Source organism: Rhamphochromis longiceps, linkage group LG15 (genome assembly GCF_057381845.1).
Source record: "Rhamphochromis longiceps isolate RC_006_pf linkage group LG15, R_longiceps_female_GT1.1, whole genome shotgun sequence".
Lineage (NCBI taxonomy): Eukaryota > Metazoa > Chordata > Actinopteri > Cichliformes > Cichlidae > Rhamphochromis > Rhamphochromis longiceps.
In genome coordinates this window covers 15,328,853-15,349,298 of record NC_140571.1, presented here as the reverse complement: position 1 = coordinate 15,349,298, position 20,446 = coordinate 15,328,853, and the positions used below count along the sequence as shown (strand labels likewise).

The following is a 20,446-nucleotide window of genomic DNA, read 5'->3' as shown; positions in this document are numbered from 1 at the left end:
CACTTATACAAAAGTCAGAAAACCTGTGATCACTGAAAGATAATCGAATACACCTGTGATTACTAGTAGGTCTATTTGCGTGAACATGAAAATGTCCTTTGTATACCAGAACTGTCTGAACTTTAGTTCTGTGGGTTGCATTAGCATGGTTCCACACGGAAAATAATTTCTAGAAAAGTCTGATTTTTAGACCTTACAAAGGACGGAAAAGGATGTAGGTGACTTGGTGAACAGATAAAAAGCAGGGGAAACAGGACAACAACAGTATGAGCAGTAAAAAAAACAAGCCATGGCGACACGGTGCAACTCGCTTCCTCTCTCTTTACCTCAAAAATGTACGATTAAAAGTTGCTAAATAAAAAGAAACTAGATAAATATTGGGAGCACATTCTTTGTCCACATGAGATAAAATTGTTTGGTTTATATGGGATCCAGCATGTTTGGTGCAAACCAGGGCACCAAACATGTTCACCAGAAATGAACAGTGCCAACAGTGACGCAATGAACCATTTTGCCCTGGCTTGCAAAACGGTTTAATGAATTAATTTGTGGGTTTGAGTTTATAACTTGTGCATGTGATTTCATATATGTGCTCATATTTGTTTATTGCAATGTAAAACTCTACATACGCTTGTATTTATATATACATGAACAGTGTTGGGCAAGTTACTTTGAAAAAGTAATTAATTATAGTTACTAGTTACTTCTTCAAAAAAGTAACCGACTTAGTAACTGAGTTACAATATTCTAAAAGTAATTAATTACTTGAAAAGTAACTATTGCGTTACTTTAAAAAAAAACGTTGAACCCTCTGGGGTCCAGGGTATAATTGGCCATTTTTAACTACTTTTGATTTTCCCTCCACAGTTCACCTTTAAAAACTATTTACTTTGCCTTGTTTGGTATCATCCCATTTTTGGCACAACCTTACGTGTCTGAATTTACAGTTATGTTTTCATTTTGACATACTGTATTAACACAATTGATCTAAAATCACAAACATGTTTAATGAATCATATTTCATAACCTTAAATACAAATATAAATTTTCAATTTTAAAATCATATGCACAAGTTTTCCAAACAAAGTTATTTGCATCCATTTACCTTTTGAAATAACCATTTCAAACTATTTACAGAAAAATCAGCTGTTCTGCATTCAATAAGATGCCACACAAATTATTTGTGCCACTACAAAAACATAATTTCTGTCCACTATAAAGTGTACTTTTTTTATTGATCCCCGTGGGGAAATTCCTCTCTGCATTTAACCCATTCACCCAGTGAAGCAGTGGGCAGCCATTGGGTGCCCGGGGAGCAGTGTGTAGGGATGGTACCTTGCTCAGGGGTACTTCAGGGTAGCTGTTCAGGGGAATCAAACCCCCGACCTTCCGATTATGGAGCCACCACTCTACCCACTGAGCTATCCCTGCCCTATGGGAGAACATCACAGCCTGATACCTGCAGGTCTGACAGCAGCAGGTGTATCACTGCTCCTGTTTCTACCTGGAGACAGCAGTCACCTCATTGTTCTGACACACAACACAAAACTATCCACAACACTAAACACTAACTACACAAGACAACACATTAACTACACACCCCAAACACGCTAAATGTCACAAATCTCTCACATCTGAACACTTGCTCTCTCTCTTTTTCTGCTGTCTCTCTCTCTCTCTCTCGCCGTCACTCCTAAAACTTCCCCTGTTGTTTTTTTGGGGTTTTTTCTCTCATAAGCAGAGAGTGCTTGCTAGCGCTGTCCTTAGACAGTAAACGCGACTAAGCTATTGAGGAAAAAACACCGCTTATATATTGTTTATCATGACTCTGGTTTTACGTGGCCTATCAACACAATTTAAAAACTGGTAAATCATCATGTTGTTGCTTTGTCTTTAAGTGGTCATGTGATTGGCTTACCACGACTACTTTATTCTTCCTCAGTCAAACAGCAGCACTCATGCGATCGTTTTGCCCCCTTAGCTCCAGGTGTTGTGCTAGACAGTGATCGTGATTACCGTCCGCAGGAGCGCGCGCAGCTGCTTGAAGCTGTAGCGCCCAGATTACTTACAGCTACTACCGTGCAACTGATATAAGATGCGGTAAGCTGAACACATCTTCAACCTTCTGTTTGTTGAAAAATAGTAACGGACAGCATTTTGTTGTTAGTAACTGTAACGGCATTGTAACAATAGAAATAGTAATTAGTTAGATTACTCGTTACTGAAAAAAGTAACACCGTTAGTTGCTTGTAACGCCGTTATTCCCATCACTGTACATGAATTTGTTTTCACCTACTGCTGTCTCCTTCTCGACCTTCTTCACCCTCTCCGCCTTGCTCACCTGCACATCTATCTCTGTCTCGTTACACGCCCGCATCTCCTGATCGATTTTAGTATTTCTTTCAATCAATTACACCACCTCTCCCCATCTGCTGCCATATTAGTGTCTCCCTGAACAACCTCCAGTTAAAGTTAACGGTACAGGAAGCCCATTGCGGGCTTTTATTACAATGATCTCCTGTCATAAAGATAACAGGGATGTCCAGCTGAGCCAGCCGGACGAAGCCCCTTGTGTCCAACTGTCAGCTGCATACCTTTTAGCTCCTCATTTAGTCTCTTTGGCCTCATTTATGCTGCAGATATAATCCAAAGCATGTCCATTTGCAGCATTTACATATCAAGTTTTCAGCTAAATACTTTAGATCTTTCTTTTTTTTGTACAGTGAATTATTAATATGTGTTGTTGATGCTTTAATTCTGTCTCCACTGTAAAGACACTTTGAAATAATGGTGATGAGAACATGGTTTTACCCTCAGAGCCAGTAAGCTGGTAGTCTTCTATGGACTGTGTTCTGTAACTGCTTTTTATAAATACATTCTGACTAAAGTAGAAATACTTTTGATATGAAAATGACATGAAAGGATGCTCCAGTGATTTGCCAGTGGTACTTTTTTTTTATTATGTTTCAATAATCACAAGACATGAAAAAACAGAAGCAGCAAACGCGCATTTGTTGACGTGAAGCTTGGAAATCGGTATCTTCCATGATGCCGCTCAGTAGCATGCTACTTTTGGACTCTTGTGACAACCTTGTTATCCTTCCTTCTGGGTGCAGTATTAACATTTTTGCTTAGGTATCATAATTTAGGCAACAGTGTTTTTCTTCTCACATCTAGTCTAATAGAAGCTTTATATGTTAGATTCAAACTGTAATTGATAGGAAACTGATCATTACCATATAACTGCAGGTTGCTGTTGCTCTCTTCCCCCAAATTTCCATTCGTGTTGGAGTGTGGAGACATGTTATGTATTCTCAAACGGTGCTACTTAAGTGCTACATAAAAGAATAACTTAGCAAAAGTTACACTACAGTTGGAAAGTGAACAATTTTATTTCTTTCATTTCATGCTGACTTCATCATTAAAATATATGCTAATAATATTGTTGGTAACAATGTTTCAAACCATAGTGAGAAAGGCATTTCTGCACAGTGCAATGACATTTTTGTCCAGTGGGCGAATTTTGTTTTAGTTTCTTACTGAAAGCAAAACCTGCAGAGCTGATGCAAATTAATTTAGCTTTATATCATTTCAACATGGATTTACACCTTCTTATTGTAGCCATACACTGTTTAACATTTTCACCTCTCATTTCTGACAACTAAACATTTGAATTCCTTTTTGCTTTATCTATGCGTGTACAGTCATGAGCACAGCCCATGATAGAATAGTCTTTCTAGCTGAGGCCTTACATTTGACTCAAGAATATCTGGTCTAGAAGATGCTTTGTAGTCGACTCAATATCTGCAAGGTGTCCTAGTCCTGTAGCTGCAAAACAAGCCCAAATCATCACCACTCAACCACCGTGATTGACAGAATGTGGTGTTTGTGCTGATATGTTGTGTTTGGATTTTACCAAATGTGGTGCCAAACATTTCTACTTTTTCTAATCTGTCCAAAGGAAATTGTTCGAGTTGTGCACAAGATTTGACTTTGTTGAAATCTTGTGGTGTGTCCAGATGCGACTTTACAAATCTAAGCCATGCTGCATGTTCTTTGTAGAGATTTTCTCCATTAGCATTTAACATGCTAACTGAGGCTTTAGAGTCTGAGATGAAGGCATTTTGTTTTTTGCAGTCTCTTAGCATTACACAGTCTGTTTTTGGAGTAATTTTGCTACCACTGTCTTTCACTTCTGGGAAGATTGTGGCATTATATTAACACACACCTGAATGATCCAGACAACCAAACTGCCAAAACCTCTACATTTGCTGGTTATAAATTAATGCATGGAAAATATGCAAAAGCTTTATTTTTCACACAGTGTATGTATGCATATTTCGAAGACTGGGTGTGTCCACTGTCCTGTACAGAAGTAATTACATTGTTGAACAATGTAACAATGTAACATTGTTGAACAATGTAATCACTTAGTGATGATGGGAAGGAAGAATTTCCTTTTAAAAGGAAGACCCTTCGGCAGACCAGACCAGATGGGGTGCTATGTATCAAGTCTGGTTGAGTGATGAAGGGAAAGAGAAGTGAAAAATGTTGCATGGATGTTGAACTTTCAGCTATCAGCCCCCTCACCTGTGGAAACAGCTCCCAGTTGTGGTTCAAGAGGCAGATAATCTCTCTACTTTTTAGATTATGCTTCAAACTTAAATTTTTTAACAGATTTTAGAGATGGAGCTGGATTAGGTGGCCCTGTATCATCCCTTACTTATGTTACTATATGCTCAGGCTGCTGAGGTCCCATCATACATTAAGATTATTTTCTCACCTCCACAAGTTTCTGCCATTATGCATTTGCAAGCCACCACTGGCTCCCATAGTTTATGTTTTGTCTTTGACTACCCATGCACTTCTTTTTTCACTTTTCTTTCTTTCATTCATCAACCAGACTTGATAGATGGCTCTCCATTCAGTCCTGTCTTCTGAACGGTTCTTCCTTTATAAAAACGGGGTTCTTCCTGGCCACCATCACCAAGTTTTATAATAAATATTAATCATTTATAGGCATTATAATATTTACTTACAGGGGCTTAATTGTCTAATTTTTGAAGAGGTTTTTTCAAAATGATTTGGGGAAATTAAGACTTTTGCAAGGCAAGCTGTTCAAGCATCCATTTCTTGTTAAGTAAACATAATTTTACACAATTCAAAGTCTGCAAGTCCAACTCAGTGTTAAAGCAGAAAGAAATAGGCCATTTGGTTTGTTTGCATGTGTGAGGCTATGGACAGCTTTCCTTTTAGGTTTTGTGAAAGAGAAGTGGTAGCAAAAAAGTGCCTGCAAGTTTCCAGACTAAAAGAATAAAATTACAAGATACACATGGAGTGAGATTTTCAGCCTATTTTCAGGACGTGACTCAAAAGTCAGTCCCCTCTTTAGAGTACATTTTTTCTACTGCTTTGGAGAGCTTTGACCACAGTTGTGTTTAGGTTCTGTCCTGTTGCCCTTTTAGTCTCTGTTCATTACGTCTCATTTACGTAATGAACATTGCATTTCTGTTTAATTTAATTCAGTGCTGGCACTTACCGATAACGAAGATAACATCAAGATAATAGTCCATGAGATCTTTAAGATCTCTCTGAATCTCTCTCTCTCCTCTACCCCAAAACTCTTTATCTCTTGAGATCTCATCCACTCTCATCTCACTCACTACTTTTCTCTCTCCTTCCATCTTCCTGTCATCCTTTCTCACCCTTTCTCAGAACAGCAATGCCTTCCCCTCTTCCTCCATGCCTCTTTCTCTCTCCTGCTCGTGTTTCTGATCTGTTGGTAGGGATTCTGCTCTTTAGTGTTCTTGACAGTTACTCTCCTCCAGGACAAAACAGAGAATAAGAGCAGAAAAAAACCACTCCTAATGTAGCTAAACAAAAGAAAGAAAGAAAAAATTCCCAGCATGTATTAAATGTGCAAAACTGTAAAGGATGAATATATCCAGGCTCTTGACACAATCCTCACTCATTCTTTAGTGGAGTCCATCCTCTGTACATCTCAAACCCACCCAGTCCTTCTCTCTGCATCCTCCAGACATGCTCAGATGTAGGCTTCAAACTCAGCAGCGAGAGACATAAACAGCCTTCATTTTGCTGAGGGGTTTTGGAGGAAAATGCACGCGAGAGATGGGGATGTAGGGTGTAAAGGTTAGCTTGCGGCTACGCAACAGGACAGACTAGCTTTCATCTACTGTTTTCATTTATATTTAGATTTCTTCATACATTCTTATATAGTTCTATATTGTGTATTTTGTTGTACAGTTATTTTATTTTCAACTTTAATTTATATATTTATCTTTATCTTATTCTTCCCAGTTAAATTTACCCTTCATTCTAATTTGTGTTGTACAGTTATTTCATTTTTAACCTTAATTTATATTCTATTCCTTCCTAGTTAAATTTACCCTTTTTAATTTTTCATATTTATTTCCTATCTTATTCATAGCCTTTTCCTTTTTTGTTTTCTTTAGGTCACGAGCAGTTGTCCAAGCATTTCACTACATATCGTACTGTGTATGACTGTGTACGTGACAAATAAATTTGAATTTGTTTTGAGTCCTCCTGCCTGGCTTTTTTGATGTTTATGCACATTGGTGCTGAGAATGCTGTCTCAGTAATGCATGAATTGCAGTTTGGATTTATGAAATTTGAATTCAGTCAAGCTGAGGTTAGCATTGTCAGATTTAATGCGGATTCCGATATGTACACATTAAAACAGACAGTGGAGTGGAAGAGTTGCCCCGAAAGCCCATTCACGGGCAGTGTAAAGTGTGGGGGCGATTAATAATGTATCTTCTCCATGCTTGAAATACACAGGAAGATAAATAATTTCACAGATTAGCTCTTGTCTTGGGAGTGAAGAGAATGGAGCGTTTAGCCGACGAGCCCACAGGCACATTGACACACACATACATGGAGACATTGGAGAAGGAAACTGGGATGGATGCAGAGAGGAAGTACCAGAGCAAAAGCCAATAGACGTGTAGCCAGGGAGAGGAACTGTGATTTCCTCAAATGAAATCTTTGTGCCTCAAACAGGTCGCACCTCTGTGTGTCATATGGTCAGTAGTTTGCACCCTAAAATCTCACAAACTGTATATTACGGAAATGCGTTCCTCACATGTTTAAGGCATGTTTTCTCCAGGAGCCTTCTGTCTGCGGGAATGTCAATGCATCACTTCCTGCACGTCTGTCATAACTATGATAATACGTTGCTCCCACCTTTTACCTAAATAAACTTTTACTCTCAGTACTGAGTGAAAGCCTTGAATCATCACTCAATTATTTATTTACTGTTGGGAAAATGGGGACTACGGGCAGGGAATTATTAAAAGATATGTGAACATACATGGACAAACAAGCAAAAAGTGAGTTTGTATAATTGTAGTGAGTTTGAAAGTCAATATTTGGTTTGACCATATTGAACTCTCTTATGCAAGTGTTCTTCTAATTTCTTTAATTAGTCTTCAGGATTAGTTTTCCAGGCTTCTTGAAGGACATTCAAAGCTTTTTTTTATGGATGTCGGCTACCTTTTGGTTTTTTCTCTGTCAAGATGATCTGACACTGCTTCAATAATGTTGAGGTTTGGGCTCCAGTGAGACCAGTCGATGACTAATAGTGCTCCATTGCATCTTTTTTTATCCAGGTATGCTTTTACTGCGTTGGCAGTGTGTTTGGGATCATTGTCATGCTGAAAATTAAGATTTTGCAAATCAAATACTTTACAGATATTATTACATGATGGATTAAATTTTCAAATTTAGATTATTTACTGCATAAGACCTGTTGCCCCTAATATTCAGTCAGTTCTTGAGTAATTTGGCATAACTCAGCCTTTTTTCCATGTTTCCCTTCCTTAAGAATGGCTGACAGCTTCCATTGAGGCCATTTGTGATGAAGCTTCAGGGAACAGTAGATGGATCCACTGAAGGGCCAGATGCATCTCTCAGGTCCTGGGTCAGGCACTTCTTGGATATTTTTCGTAGTTCTTAAGACCGTGGCTTTAAGATGCAGATTCCAGTTTCTTCAAATTTTAAAGGACAGAACAGGGCCAATTTTTGACTAAAAGTTATTTGGGAATCACCTTGTTGGTGTCCGACTGTGATATATTCAGTAATAATTGGCTAAATATACAATTTGAAAAAGGTTATTGCTAAGTTGGTTCATTGCTGGGTCTTCTCTTGAGTTAGATGGTTGTTTTATGCTTGTATAAATCATAGGCCAGTGTTAAACGGCTTAAGAAACAAAAAAATGGTCATGGACTGGACTGAAATGAGTGAAAAAGTAACTAATGTTCAGCGAAAAACTGGGAGACCTTCAGCAAGTTTGGAGAACTATTTCTCAAGACCACTTTGTATGTATGGCACCTTGGAAGCAAAAACTAAAGAAATGTAGGATGGCTTGAGACTTTTAAACAATATTGTAATATTCAGATTACAGAATACATGGCCCAAAATGTAGTTTGTAACGTATTCTGTTAAGTTACTTAATGTGAGTAACATATTCTGAATACTTTGGGTTACTTTACATATTGTCATACTTTTTACAACTACATGAATGTACTATTGCTGTGTGATTTATTACTGTGACTGAAGGCTACTCGCCACCTAGCTAACGTTGTTAGCTGGTGTTAGCTGAGGTTAGTTCATAGACCGCAGACTGCTAGTTGCAAATAATCCTCTGCAGTTCTGAAAGCAATACCAACTAGATCTTTAAATCTTAATATAAAATGAGTAACAGTAGGGTGGACATTAGGTAAGGCTGCGCTTTTTGCAGTGATCTCGTATAGAAAACTATGTCTTTACCAGTATTATGTTTTCTTCTGTCTTCTTTCAGAACTGCACATGATTATTTACAGCTAGCAGGTTGTAATGCACCACATAACCCAGGTACCTACCACAACCAAAACAAGGAGGTTTTAGTAAGCTAACATTAGTTTTTAGAAAAGAACTTACTTCCAGATGTTTCTTTAGGTTGGAGGTGGAGTCTTTTGACGCTGAGAGCAGCTTGGTTGCTGGCAAACAGTTGCATTGAGTTTGCATTGCACGCTCAGATTTCCTGTCAGAGCCTTTATTTGCATATTTGTTTGGGTTTCCGACAATGCGTGGAATTACCAAAATTAGAGAGGGGATATGAAACAGGAAAAGACCGCAGTGTAATACATTTATTTCAACAAGGTAACAGTAACGGAATAAAGTTACTCATATTTTGTATTTTAAATACATATCACCGCTACATGTATTTCGTTACTCCCTAACACTGTTAATATTTAAGTTAATCTTTAACATTTTTATCATGTATTTTCTACATTAAAAGCCTCCAAGCCTAAGAACATCATGTTCACACTGTAATTTTGAGAATATTGGCAGTCCTGTATGACCTGGAAATGTTGCGTTTAACTAGCACTACTTCAATGTTGATTTAAAATTACAGGAAGAGAAAACGTAATCTAATTAGTGGGAAAAAAACAACATGGGTTTGAAAAACTGATACAGAAATGTGTGAAAGAGGTCAACTGTAAATCTGTTCTTTCACCGACAGAAAAGGTCCTTCGGGTTCAGGTCATAACACTCAAATGTGTTCAACCAACCTTCACTTTCTTCATGCTGGCAGCTATTAGATGAGATTGTGCCATGATTTAAACCCTCATTAGGACAACTGTGCTTAATCTGTTCCAGGAATGCTTCCAGTTCATCCTTCCAGCGCTGCCGCACGCCATCGACCTTCTTCGGGACGCAGTGGTGAAGGTAAAGGAGGCAGCAGACGAGCTGGAGGACTTGCCTTCACCACCACCGCCCCTCTCGCCACCTCCAAACAGTTCGCCACGCCGCCAGACAGAGGATAAAGGTGTGCAATGTGAGGAGGAAGATGAGGAAAAGAAGGACAGCGGTGTGGCGTCCACCGAGGACAGCTCCTCCTCCCACATAACCGCCGCATCCATTGCCGCCAAGGTACCAGGACAGAGAAGAGGAGAGGGGAGGCTTGGTTGTTCCATAAAAATGACATTTTTCTCAGATATGATTTCATCCATTTCATCGTCATTACGTGTTCACGTCATTCATAGAAGATAATGTTAAAGTAGTACTTTCAGCACCAGTAAATTGTTGAACATAATAACTGAATATAACAAAGCCTGTGCCAGTGAGATGTAATTATAAAAATTATGTAAATAGCAATTGCAAAGTATATTTTTCTGATCTTTCTTTGAAGTTGAGAGTTCAAATAGAAAACAGTTATGCACAATTGCTGCTCATCCAGGCAGATAAGATAGTGCCATGATATTTATTTTTTGCAGACACTCTATATGAACAATACTGGGCCATATTGCATCATCATTGAATTCACTTGTTTTCAGTCCCCTTGCCACAGGTGTGTAAAATAAAGCATCTAGCTATGTCTTTACAAGCCTTTGAGAAAGAATGGATCTTTCTAAAGATCTCTAAACCTCCTGTGGCATTAACATCAGCATTACAACACCAACTGTCCCTTCCCAGACGCCCTAACGCCCACTCACATCTTGTGTCAGTTGATCTCAATAAGTCACACGATTGGATGAGGCACAGTCTCACAATGGTTTCACCCGAAACCTCTGCTGATAATGACCCACACCCTTTTTCACACCTCGATGAGGTGCATGATCAATACTGGGTCAACAATCCTCTTAGGCGACAACTCATGCTAGCGCTTAAAAATTGGACTCTCCACCATTTAGTCTCAGAAATGAAGAAGCTTCTTGGATGAGACGTACAACGTAAAGAAGCTCCTCAGATAACTTTAACATATCATGGTGTTGTGACTGTCTGCCTTTGTGTTTGTGTGTGTGGGTTTGTGTATACTCTATGCATTCACATGTAACATCAAGTACGTCTCCATACTCCTCCAGTCTGCAGCCTGGACCCTGCTTAATGACTCCATTCTCAGTCTAACATCTCATCTCATTGTCCAGTCATAGATTGATCTTGGTAAGACTCCACCAAACAGCCACAATCAATGTTCTTTTTAAAAGGTCCAATTTTTCTCTAGCATTTTATTAAAAATGTTGAAAGACTTTGTCCTCACGGTCATGTTACATGTATATAGGTTTGTAGGAATTATTCATGCGCAGCTTTTTGAATTTTCAATGTCAGGATGTGTGCTATGGGTTCATGGTATGTGTGTGTATGTGCGTACGTGGTGTTTATATGCATGTGCGTTTGTGTTTGGGTGTATGTGATCTCAGATCCCAGATTCCATTATCTCGCGGGGTGTGCAGGTGTTGCCCAGGGACGCGGCCTCTCTCAGCACCACGCCCTCAGAGTCACCCCGTGCCCAGGCCACCTCCCGCCTCTCTACCGCTTCTTGTCCCACACCCAAAGTAAGTAAGCATACAGTACACCCAGTGGCACGCATCGGCATGTAATTACACTAGCAGGGAATCTAAAATGCTACGTTAACCATCAGCCGTATAAGGTTTGCAGCTCAGTTGTGAAGAGAACACATCTAGAAAAAAACAGACTTAAAGCAAGCGAGCGAACAATACCGGTAATCCTAAGCAAACTTGGAGGAACTTTACCAAAGCTGAGCTTTAGCTCTTGCTGCTCATGGAGTTATCATTCAGATAGAATTTTTGCTAGATAAGCTCAGCAGCTGTTTATAAAGCTGTTATATGAAACAGGATTGCTTTTCATGGAAAATGCAGCTATCTTTACAACCTATAGCTTAATTAACTTATTTAACAGTCACCCAAGCTCTGTTTAAAAGATCAAATGCTTTCTAGCACACGTTAATTCTGAGCCCGGTTCGTATAATCTATAAAAAATGTTTGGTAACCAACATAACTCTGGTTCTCTGAGAACCGAGTGAGGTATCTTACTGTGGGAAGTAAAACGGGGTCTGCTGGATTCTGCTGTGACTAGCTGCTGTCTGGCAACATGTGACTCTGTGGGAATTTGAAAAAGGTTGCATAGCAGCTAAATAAATCTGGTTTGTTCTTCGTTCTACATGTCTGGGTTTAAAATGCATCTTGAGGGTTCTCAAAGGACCACTTAGTGACATCACAGTAGCTGCATCCATCTTTGATATACAGTCCATGATTTTTTTGAACGTTAGTAGCAGCCAGTGAACATAGACAGAAATACACAAGAAGAAGAAAAATTGTGTACAATTTGATTCACAATATGTGCATGTAGAGGGGAAACTCGCTTGGAAAGAACGTTTTCGATGGTTCCTACATTGTTCAAAGCACTTTTCAAGGTTTCTTTGGTTAAGTACTTCCACTTTTTTATATTCAGGTTTTCCGCAAATTGTCTAATTTATTCTTAACGTTTAAGCCAAAATGACATACAGATATTAAAACTGGTATGAACACAGTAGTGACAGCTACTGAGCTTGAATGTCAGCAAGCTGCAGACATTGACTGAACTCTTGAAAAAGCTGGTAAGTAGATCTTGAATGTTTTTGTCAAGGTCAAGAGAAAACTCTAATGCTTTATGGTTGGTTCAGTTCCTAAAGCACCTCTAAATCTGATTGTAAATACTAATTGTAAATGTAATTCAACCCAAGCCCCAAATCAGATTGTGTACTTGGTTCTCACTGGGAGAGAAGTACAAGGACATGCACTTCCAGCAACACATATGCATGCTCACACAAACAAACAAAGGCCGCCCCTAGCCCATTTTTCCCTTCTGCTCAGCCCTACTGTTCGTCTCCCACAGCTCAGTTGTATTTGTCATGCCCTGACTCAAACATTTAATGCTTATAGACTTGTACAGGAATAGGAATACTGGACAAAACCAAGAGTTCATCATATTATTTCTTTTTAATATAGAGAGGAATATGTTTTCTTAAAATCTTTATTTTTTGCATCTTCCACAATTAAAATCTGATTATTAGTAAATGTGATGTTGTGTAAAATGATTATGTTGTGTAAACAGCGCACACACACTTCAATGACCGGTTTCAGTGTCACAGCATCATAAGTGTCTGTGTTTCTCTGTATGTTTTGTGTTTGCTTCTATGTGTTTTATATGTTTATGTGTGAGTGTGTTTATGGAGACAGCAGGTTGTGGTTTTTTTATGCTTGGATGCTAACAGTATTATTTAGCAGGTTTCACTGCAGTTTTATGCACTTGCTCTGGGCTTGCTTTAATGGGATACTTGAACATGTCGTCTATATGTATTCCCATTTTTTTTTCCCCTGGCATTGTCTCGTTGTGGCTATTTAACTGAACATTTGCACAATTCTTTGTGAAAAGACTGTTTTAACTGATCTCTCCTGCAGGTTTTTAAAATGCCAAATGGTGTCAAGTCTCTCTTTCTGTCTCTCTATTCTCTCTCTCTCACCTCATCTGTCAGTGTCGCGTCTCCGTGTGTCTCCCGGACAGCAGGCAGGTGCCATGGGAATAGATGAGTGGGGTTGCCATGGGAACAGAGGGATGGGATGTTAGCAAAGGAGGGAGGGCGGGTGCATAGATGGGTCATGCAACTGAGGAAGCAGCCATGAACAGTGCTCTCTCTTTCTGCTGTGCTGTGTTTGGGTGTACATGGAGTGGTGAAAGGTCAGACAGGCAATAAATCATTGCAAGTAATTTCTAACAGGCTTGTTAGATATGTAGATATTTAAAGATATTTGCAAGTATAAATAAGCAGCAAGATGTGAGGCAGTGAGAAGTTAGTCATGACATGGTGTAGTGAGTAAGGATTCTGTTAAATCTATTTGGTGAAAATGAATCTTGAAAATATTCATCCTCCCAAGAGGCCACTGAGCAAGGCACTGTAGGTCTGAGGTTAATAACTTTGAGAAGATGGTATGTGAATATCAGTTCTTTGGTGAAACACACTTCCTTGTCTCTGGGTTTTATTATTTTGTGTGTAAATATGAACACACTAGCGCTAAACTTAGAAATACAGTTTCTGATTCTCCTCTTTCTTTCGCTGACCCTAGAAAAGTTCCTAATGTTTTATCATTGCTTTATCATTCTTTTTTAACCTAAAAGGGCCCATAACTTACAAAATGAGTATTATGCTGTTATGAATAAAACTGAAAAACAATGATTGAAGCCGTAAGTCCATTAGGGAAATTGTTTTTCACTGTATTAAATCAGATGAGAGGGAGGGTAATTTACTTTGCTTTTCAGATATGCTTCAGATACGCTTATCACTTATGCACGGTCTATAGGTGTAATCCACACTTTACTCAGTTTTGTTGCGTTCCTCTCCAGATTTCCTCTTGCTCTGGTCCACAGCTTGTAGTGATCGCAGCCTATCCCGCTGATCACATTTAGAGAGCCAAGGTGTTTTTGACCTCGACTGAGCCACAGAGTGTGGAGCTGTAAATAATTGGACAGTGGGGAGCTTTAATGCTGCTGTTGGCTCCACTAATGCATCGAGGTAGCCCTCACCCCATTCCTTTCCCGCAACACCCAAGCACACGTGTGTCTCCACCTTTCTTTGCGAATGACCCCATTTGAGTTATCGCCAGCTTGTCATGATCACATTCCGGCCATATTACTCAGGGTTTGTGTGTACTGTGCATGCCTGGGAATGTGTGTTTTTGTGAATGGCAGATAACAGGCAGTTAATGGCTTTTCTAGGTACAGCTTTTAGCTTGTTTAGATTCTGACATGAGCTTTTACCCAGCGACAAGCTGCCATATGTTCTTTGAAATTCCCACATTGCAAGCGGCTGCTGACAGTATGTACACACTGTCCCTAGAGCCACAGCCAGAATGGCTCTGTTCACTGATGCATTTCATGTGCCACTGTGGGCTGTGTTAGTTTGTTAGCTAGGTCTTGTTGGCAAGGCTGTGTGGTTGCTTTAAGAAGAAAAGGTATGAAGTAGGTCTTAATCTTGTCACTGCCCGAGCTGCTGCTGCGTTTTCTATACATGCCAATCCGACACCTCAGCTCACAGAGCGAAACAGAAGCAAAAGGGCCACTTATTTTTTGCCAAATAGAAACGTGTATAAATCCACAGAGGTGGTGTGTTAGCACTTTAAGTTCAGGTCACATTTGTCAAGTTATGACACTATGCATGCAGTCTTATTTGTTTTTAAGGGGACAGCAAATGTGTTTGCAATAATGAAGTCACTTTTAAATGTGCACATCAACACCGTGTGTGTGAGTTTGGATCCTGCACGTATGGATTCGCTGCTAAGTATAAAGTCTGTGCGTAAGTGCAGCGTGTGGAACGAACTGATGGTCAGACCTGTGTGTCTGCTGCAGCACGGCAACTTGGAATGCACACAAACACTGCATGTAATAAATTTTGACTCGCATCCTCCAGACAGAAGGTGTCTGTGTTGCTCTCACACTCCCCACACAGCATACAGCCCAGGAGCAACTTTACAAACCATTCATGTAACCAGATTTCTGTCTCTGTCATACGGTTTCTTAGTTGCGCACACACGGAAAGATGCCACATGCACATGCACAAGATGTACGGAGAGTAGTTGTACCCTTCCACTCTTGTGAGCATTTAGTACAGTTACGTAATGGTGAGTTTGGATTAATGAACCATATGGGAGATAGGATGATTCAGAGGATGGCTGACAATGTGTGTGTGTGTGTGTGTGTTTTGCCAGTGTTTTCTGGGGTTGTGTCTCCTGTTCTTATTCTCACTTAAGTGGTTAGTTAGTTAGGCTTTTTATGTTCATTTGTATAAAGTTTGGGAGGTTTTTTTCTTGCTGTTATTTTGGTTTTTGTAAAGACATAGTCTCTTAAAATCCCTGGAGCTGTTGCTGTAACAAGTTGATATGTAAGTAGATTCTCTGTGTTTTATGCAGCAGTCACAGCAGGTTTCATTTCTGCATGAACATTTGGCTGAACTCAAAGTGTCTGAAATCATTTTTGTTTGATTTCTGGGTAGCATCACATTTGCTGCCAATATTGACTGGAAGCAATATCTGAAGCAATATCTAATGTAACCTTGATAATCCAGTATAATACTCCTCTCACTGATTCATCAGTCATCCAATAAAAGCGCTAAAATTCCCCAGTAAGGAAAGTATGAAGTGGTTAATGAGTATTTACTTCGTGGCTGCTCTTACTCCCATTTATTGATTACCTATCGGTAGATTGAGTTGAGTTGAGTTGTTCAAAACTCAGCACCAAAAACGAGGACGTAATATTTCATTTACATTGTGAGGTTGTTTTCTTGTTGGTAAAAGACTTTTATAATCACTGCCGTCTTTTGGCGCTATTGCCAGTAGTTCTTTATGGAATTGAATATTTTAGTATTGAATTAAAGTTTCACCTCCTTTTTAAAATAATACTCCTGCCTTAGAGTGGCTGCTGCCCTTACTGTACATCTACACTCCCCTTTCCATCAGACCTTTCGCCTTGATTGCCACGCATTTTCCAGAGCCAATATTATTTACCGTCAATATATTGTATACTGTTCCAAACATCCCATCAGCTTGTCAGATTTGAGCATTTATTTTTGATTAAAATATTCAATGCTCTCACTTTCAGATGGTGCCTTTGCACAGGTGCTGGCTGAGCACCTAGAGGACACTGCCTCATTCCACCCTGGTCCCATAGCATTTTTTTTTTTATTAGTGGTTTGATGTATGGCTTTGGAGCCAAAGCCAGGGCTTATGGAAATCACGTCCTCCTCTGCAATGTAGGACATGAGTCACTTTGCATCCCAAACCACTTCGGTAACCTTCACCGTGGATATTTGACATTCAGCTGACTGCTGCAGACCAACAGGGAATATTAATGTACACACGAATGCAATCAATTTAATTACAGTAAATTTAATTACCAGTTAACTGTTAGTTTGCCAATTGATCGTGGAAAATGGGAAAGCATCTTCATCGAAGATTCAGAGAGGCAAATTTATGAAAGAAATAATGGGTCATTCAAACCAACACGAGCCTTCTGCTCAACCTTCTCCAATTTGCATAAAAGCTTTATGGTGCAAAGTTTATACATATAAAATTATTGGTGTGAAATTTCAGCTTCATATATTAAATAATTTTCATGATCACAAAAACAAAAGAAATTACATTTTCATTCAACTTTCTTGTTGTATTGAGCAAATATGACAAGTTTTACAACAAAAATAAAATTCTCAGAGTGTCTGTCAAAATAGAGTATAAGTATGGATTTTCCAGACTCTAACTATAGCTCAGAAAATAATATAGTTAAATATGTGAGTAATATTCATTTTCAAGACCTGGGTCATTCGATTTTTACACCGTTTCCGCTCCATTATCTCTGATTTGTCCATAGCTGTCATTATCGTACCATCTAGAACAGTGTTATATTCAGATTATACCATCTATCAATATTTTTGTTTTTGTGGTACAACACAACTCGTCATATTAGCTTAAAATAGCACGAAATTTAAATGAAAGTGGGTTGGGTTTTTTTTTTTCATTTTTGTGTCCTAAAAATTTCATGTTAAAAAGTATTCGACGTGCTTTATTTTACAGTATGAGATTTTATGAGAAATCCAACTATATATCATTCAGACATTGTCACTAGTTGTCTTTTGCTGTGTTAGTGTGTACTGTAATAGGGAACTTTGCAGGAGTGCTGGATGTTTTTTGGTTTGTTTGTTTTTTCATATTTTAACTAGCCAATATTCAGACTTTTTTATGTATCTAAATCACAGATTCTGATTCATTTTGAAGCTAAGAAAGACCAGTGAAAATTTCAGCCTTTTATATTTAAGAGTTTTTGAGATATGCGTGTTCAAACATTGCAGCAGATTTCAGTGTGGGGAAAAAAAGAAGCCTGAAAGTGGGGTCGACGTGCCATTTTTATATATATATATATATATATATATATATATATATATATATATATATATATATATATATATATATATATATATATATAAGTATATATACTTTTTCTCTTGAAAAGTATTTGATATATGAAACTAAAATGATGGTCGAGCAGAAAATGTTCTAAAAATGAGCTGATTTGGGTTGGAATGAGTCTAATATTTATAAATTCATGTTTGATTAAAATTTTAAAATGACACATTTCTTATTTTTCTGACTTAATCATCAGCTGTTTGTTTGTTGCACTCATCTGAATTTTCCACACCTTTTTCCTTTTAGTGTAACTACTCTGATTTTGTTCTATTTTTGGGTAGCTCGGCTTTCAACAGTCTTGATAATCTGTCCCTTGCAAGAGTTTGACAGATGTCAAAATGCACGTTTTAACGTGATGTATAACATGAGCATGAAAAAAAGAATGCACATGCAGTTTGGCCTGGGCCTAGTCTGTACTCAGATCACAGCATCATCACTTGCAAATATGTAGTGACAGAGGATCACTGACAAACTGAAGTGATCTGTCAGCAGGACATGAATGATTTATGCCCTGGCTGTATGCGAATGCCCCATTATAGTGTCAGCTCAGCTGGCTCTATGCGTGACAGATCAATGATCTGTAAGCTTGTATGGCAGATTTCTCCTTCTGTAACCCTGAACAGGAGATATGACTCTTGACTGTCCAAAGGTAAGAGTTTGTGGTACAGTGTGGGTATGCAGGTGTTTCTCTGTGTGTCATCTACACTCAGTTTGGTACTGTGAAGATGAAGCCAGGTGTGTGTGTGCCTGGTTTTAGACCTTTAGCAGCAATAAGTTGAAGTAATTGTTTTCTGTGTGACTTTATCAGTCTCTCACATAATCTTGGCCCACTCTTCTTTACAACCTTGCTTTAGTTCATTCAGGTTTGTGCGTATTAGCTTATGCACAGCTCTGTTAAAGTCCTCATTTCAGTTGGTTTAGGGTCTGGACTTTGAGTGGGTCGTTGCAAAAACTTTATTCTGTACTTTTTCAGCCATTCTGCTGTTGATGTGCTGGTGCTGCCAATTTCACCCAGGTTTTAGCTGTTGAACAGATGGCCTCATATTGACTGTAGAATACGTTGGTATACAGAGGGGTTCATGCTCGACTCAATAAGTGCAAGGTGCCCAGTTCATCTGGCTGGAAAATGAGCCCAAACCACCATCCGCCGCTAATGTGCTGGATAGTCTCGTGGTTTGTTCAGATGCAATTTTGCAAAACTAAGCTGTGCTGGCATGTTTTTTTTTGTTGTTGTTGTTGTTGTTGTTTTTTTTGGGGGGGGGGGTGTTTATTTGCTTGTTTGTTTTTTTGAGAGAAGCATCTTTCTCCCAAAAACCCTTGCAAACAAGCCATAGTTGATCAGTCTTTTTCTAATTATGCCGTCATAGACTTTAACATTTAACAAGCTAACCAAGGCCTGTAGAGTCTGATATGTAGCCTTGGATTGTTTGTTTGGGGTTATTTTTGCATTTTTCTGAGCATTGCACAGTCTGACATTGACTTCAAGTGCATTTTGTTAGCAGCTTCTGACTTCTGCTTAACACCTTAATAACATATTGAAGCAGTAAAGCAATGCTTAGTACTCTACATGAGTGCAGAGAATCCTACATTATGAAAACATCTGTACCAGGCTGTAAGTGTGCTTCATTTTCTGTGCTGCAAAACTGAGCATTTTTAAAAAATGAGAATCTGTGTGTTTGTTGACGTTACAATGGGAGTCTCCTTCAAGTTGCACTGCAGTTTTTCGCATTTCTGCCTCGGCTTCATTTTTTAGTTCCCAGATATTGCCATTCGGTCATTAGCGCCTTTATCCAGTTCACGCAGTTACAAGATTCATTAAAAGGGTAATGTCAAAGAAAGTAAGAAAGAAAAAGCATAACTGAAAATGGCCTCAGTTCATTTTAATGTATGACAACTTAGAACAGAACGTGATTAAAACTGAAAGTAAAAGTGAAGTAAAAAAGTTAAAAATTCAGTTAAAGCCAGTTAAATGCGTATGGCTGTAGTTTTGTTTCAGATGAGGATAATATGCTGAGCATGCAGTTTGGTGACCTGTGACCTTTAAGTGAAGAGTTAGGATCAATAACGGTGCCACATAGATTAGAGATGGTATTAAAAACTGCCATTCACAAATCCCATATTCAGTGTGGCCTGTGGTGCTGCCCTGCGTGCAGCCTCGACTCTTTTATGGAAGTGGTTAATGCATGTGCAGCACGTCAAACCAGGACAGATTTTCCAATGGAGATGGTAAAGTACAGTACATTGTTATGAAGATCCTAATCAAATTTAATTGATAAAAGCACACATAGTACAGGTAAAATGTATTGATTGCTTTAATGCTCTTTTCTTTTACTCTACTACATTTGACTATTTACTGTTGGAGCGAAGGCGCAGTGTGACGTTCCGGCGCTTCTTTACAGCTCGCATCGTCGTTCTTTTAAGGTTTATTCCCCTGCACAAGTGATAGATAGGATTTTTTTATATGCCTTTGTGTTCTGCTGAAAGTTTTATTATGTTTGATTTAACTTGACAGTAGTGACCGCTTGTGTGTCTGCTGGTGTGTGTGTGTGTGTATGTGTCTTCGGCAAAGCGGCAATAGTGCTAGATATGTGTTATTGTCCTCCTCCATTGCAGTAAGGCTCATAAATGTGACTCCT

General features: G+C 38.8%; 1 protein-coding gene across 4 annotated transcripts in view; it reads left to right on the top strand.

Moving 5' to 3' along the window:
- Window positions 1-20,446, top strand: part of gphnb (gephyrin b) — a 112,157-nt gene that overhangs the window by 58,102 nt on the left and 33,609 nt on the right. For all 4 annotated transcript variants that reach the window (XM_085382195.1, XM_085382196.1, XM_085382194.1 and 1 more), the window contains exons 7-8: window positions 9,682-9,954; window positions 11,223-11,357. In XM_085382195.1, coding sequence (XP_085238321.1) covers window positions 9,682-9,954; window positions 11,223-11,357 — 408 coding nt within the window. The remainder of the gene's footprint in view (window positions 1-9,681; window positions 9,955-11,222; window positions 11,358-20,446) is intronic.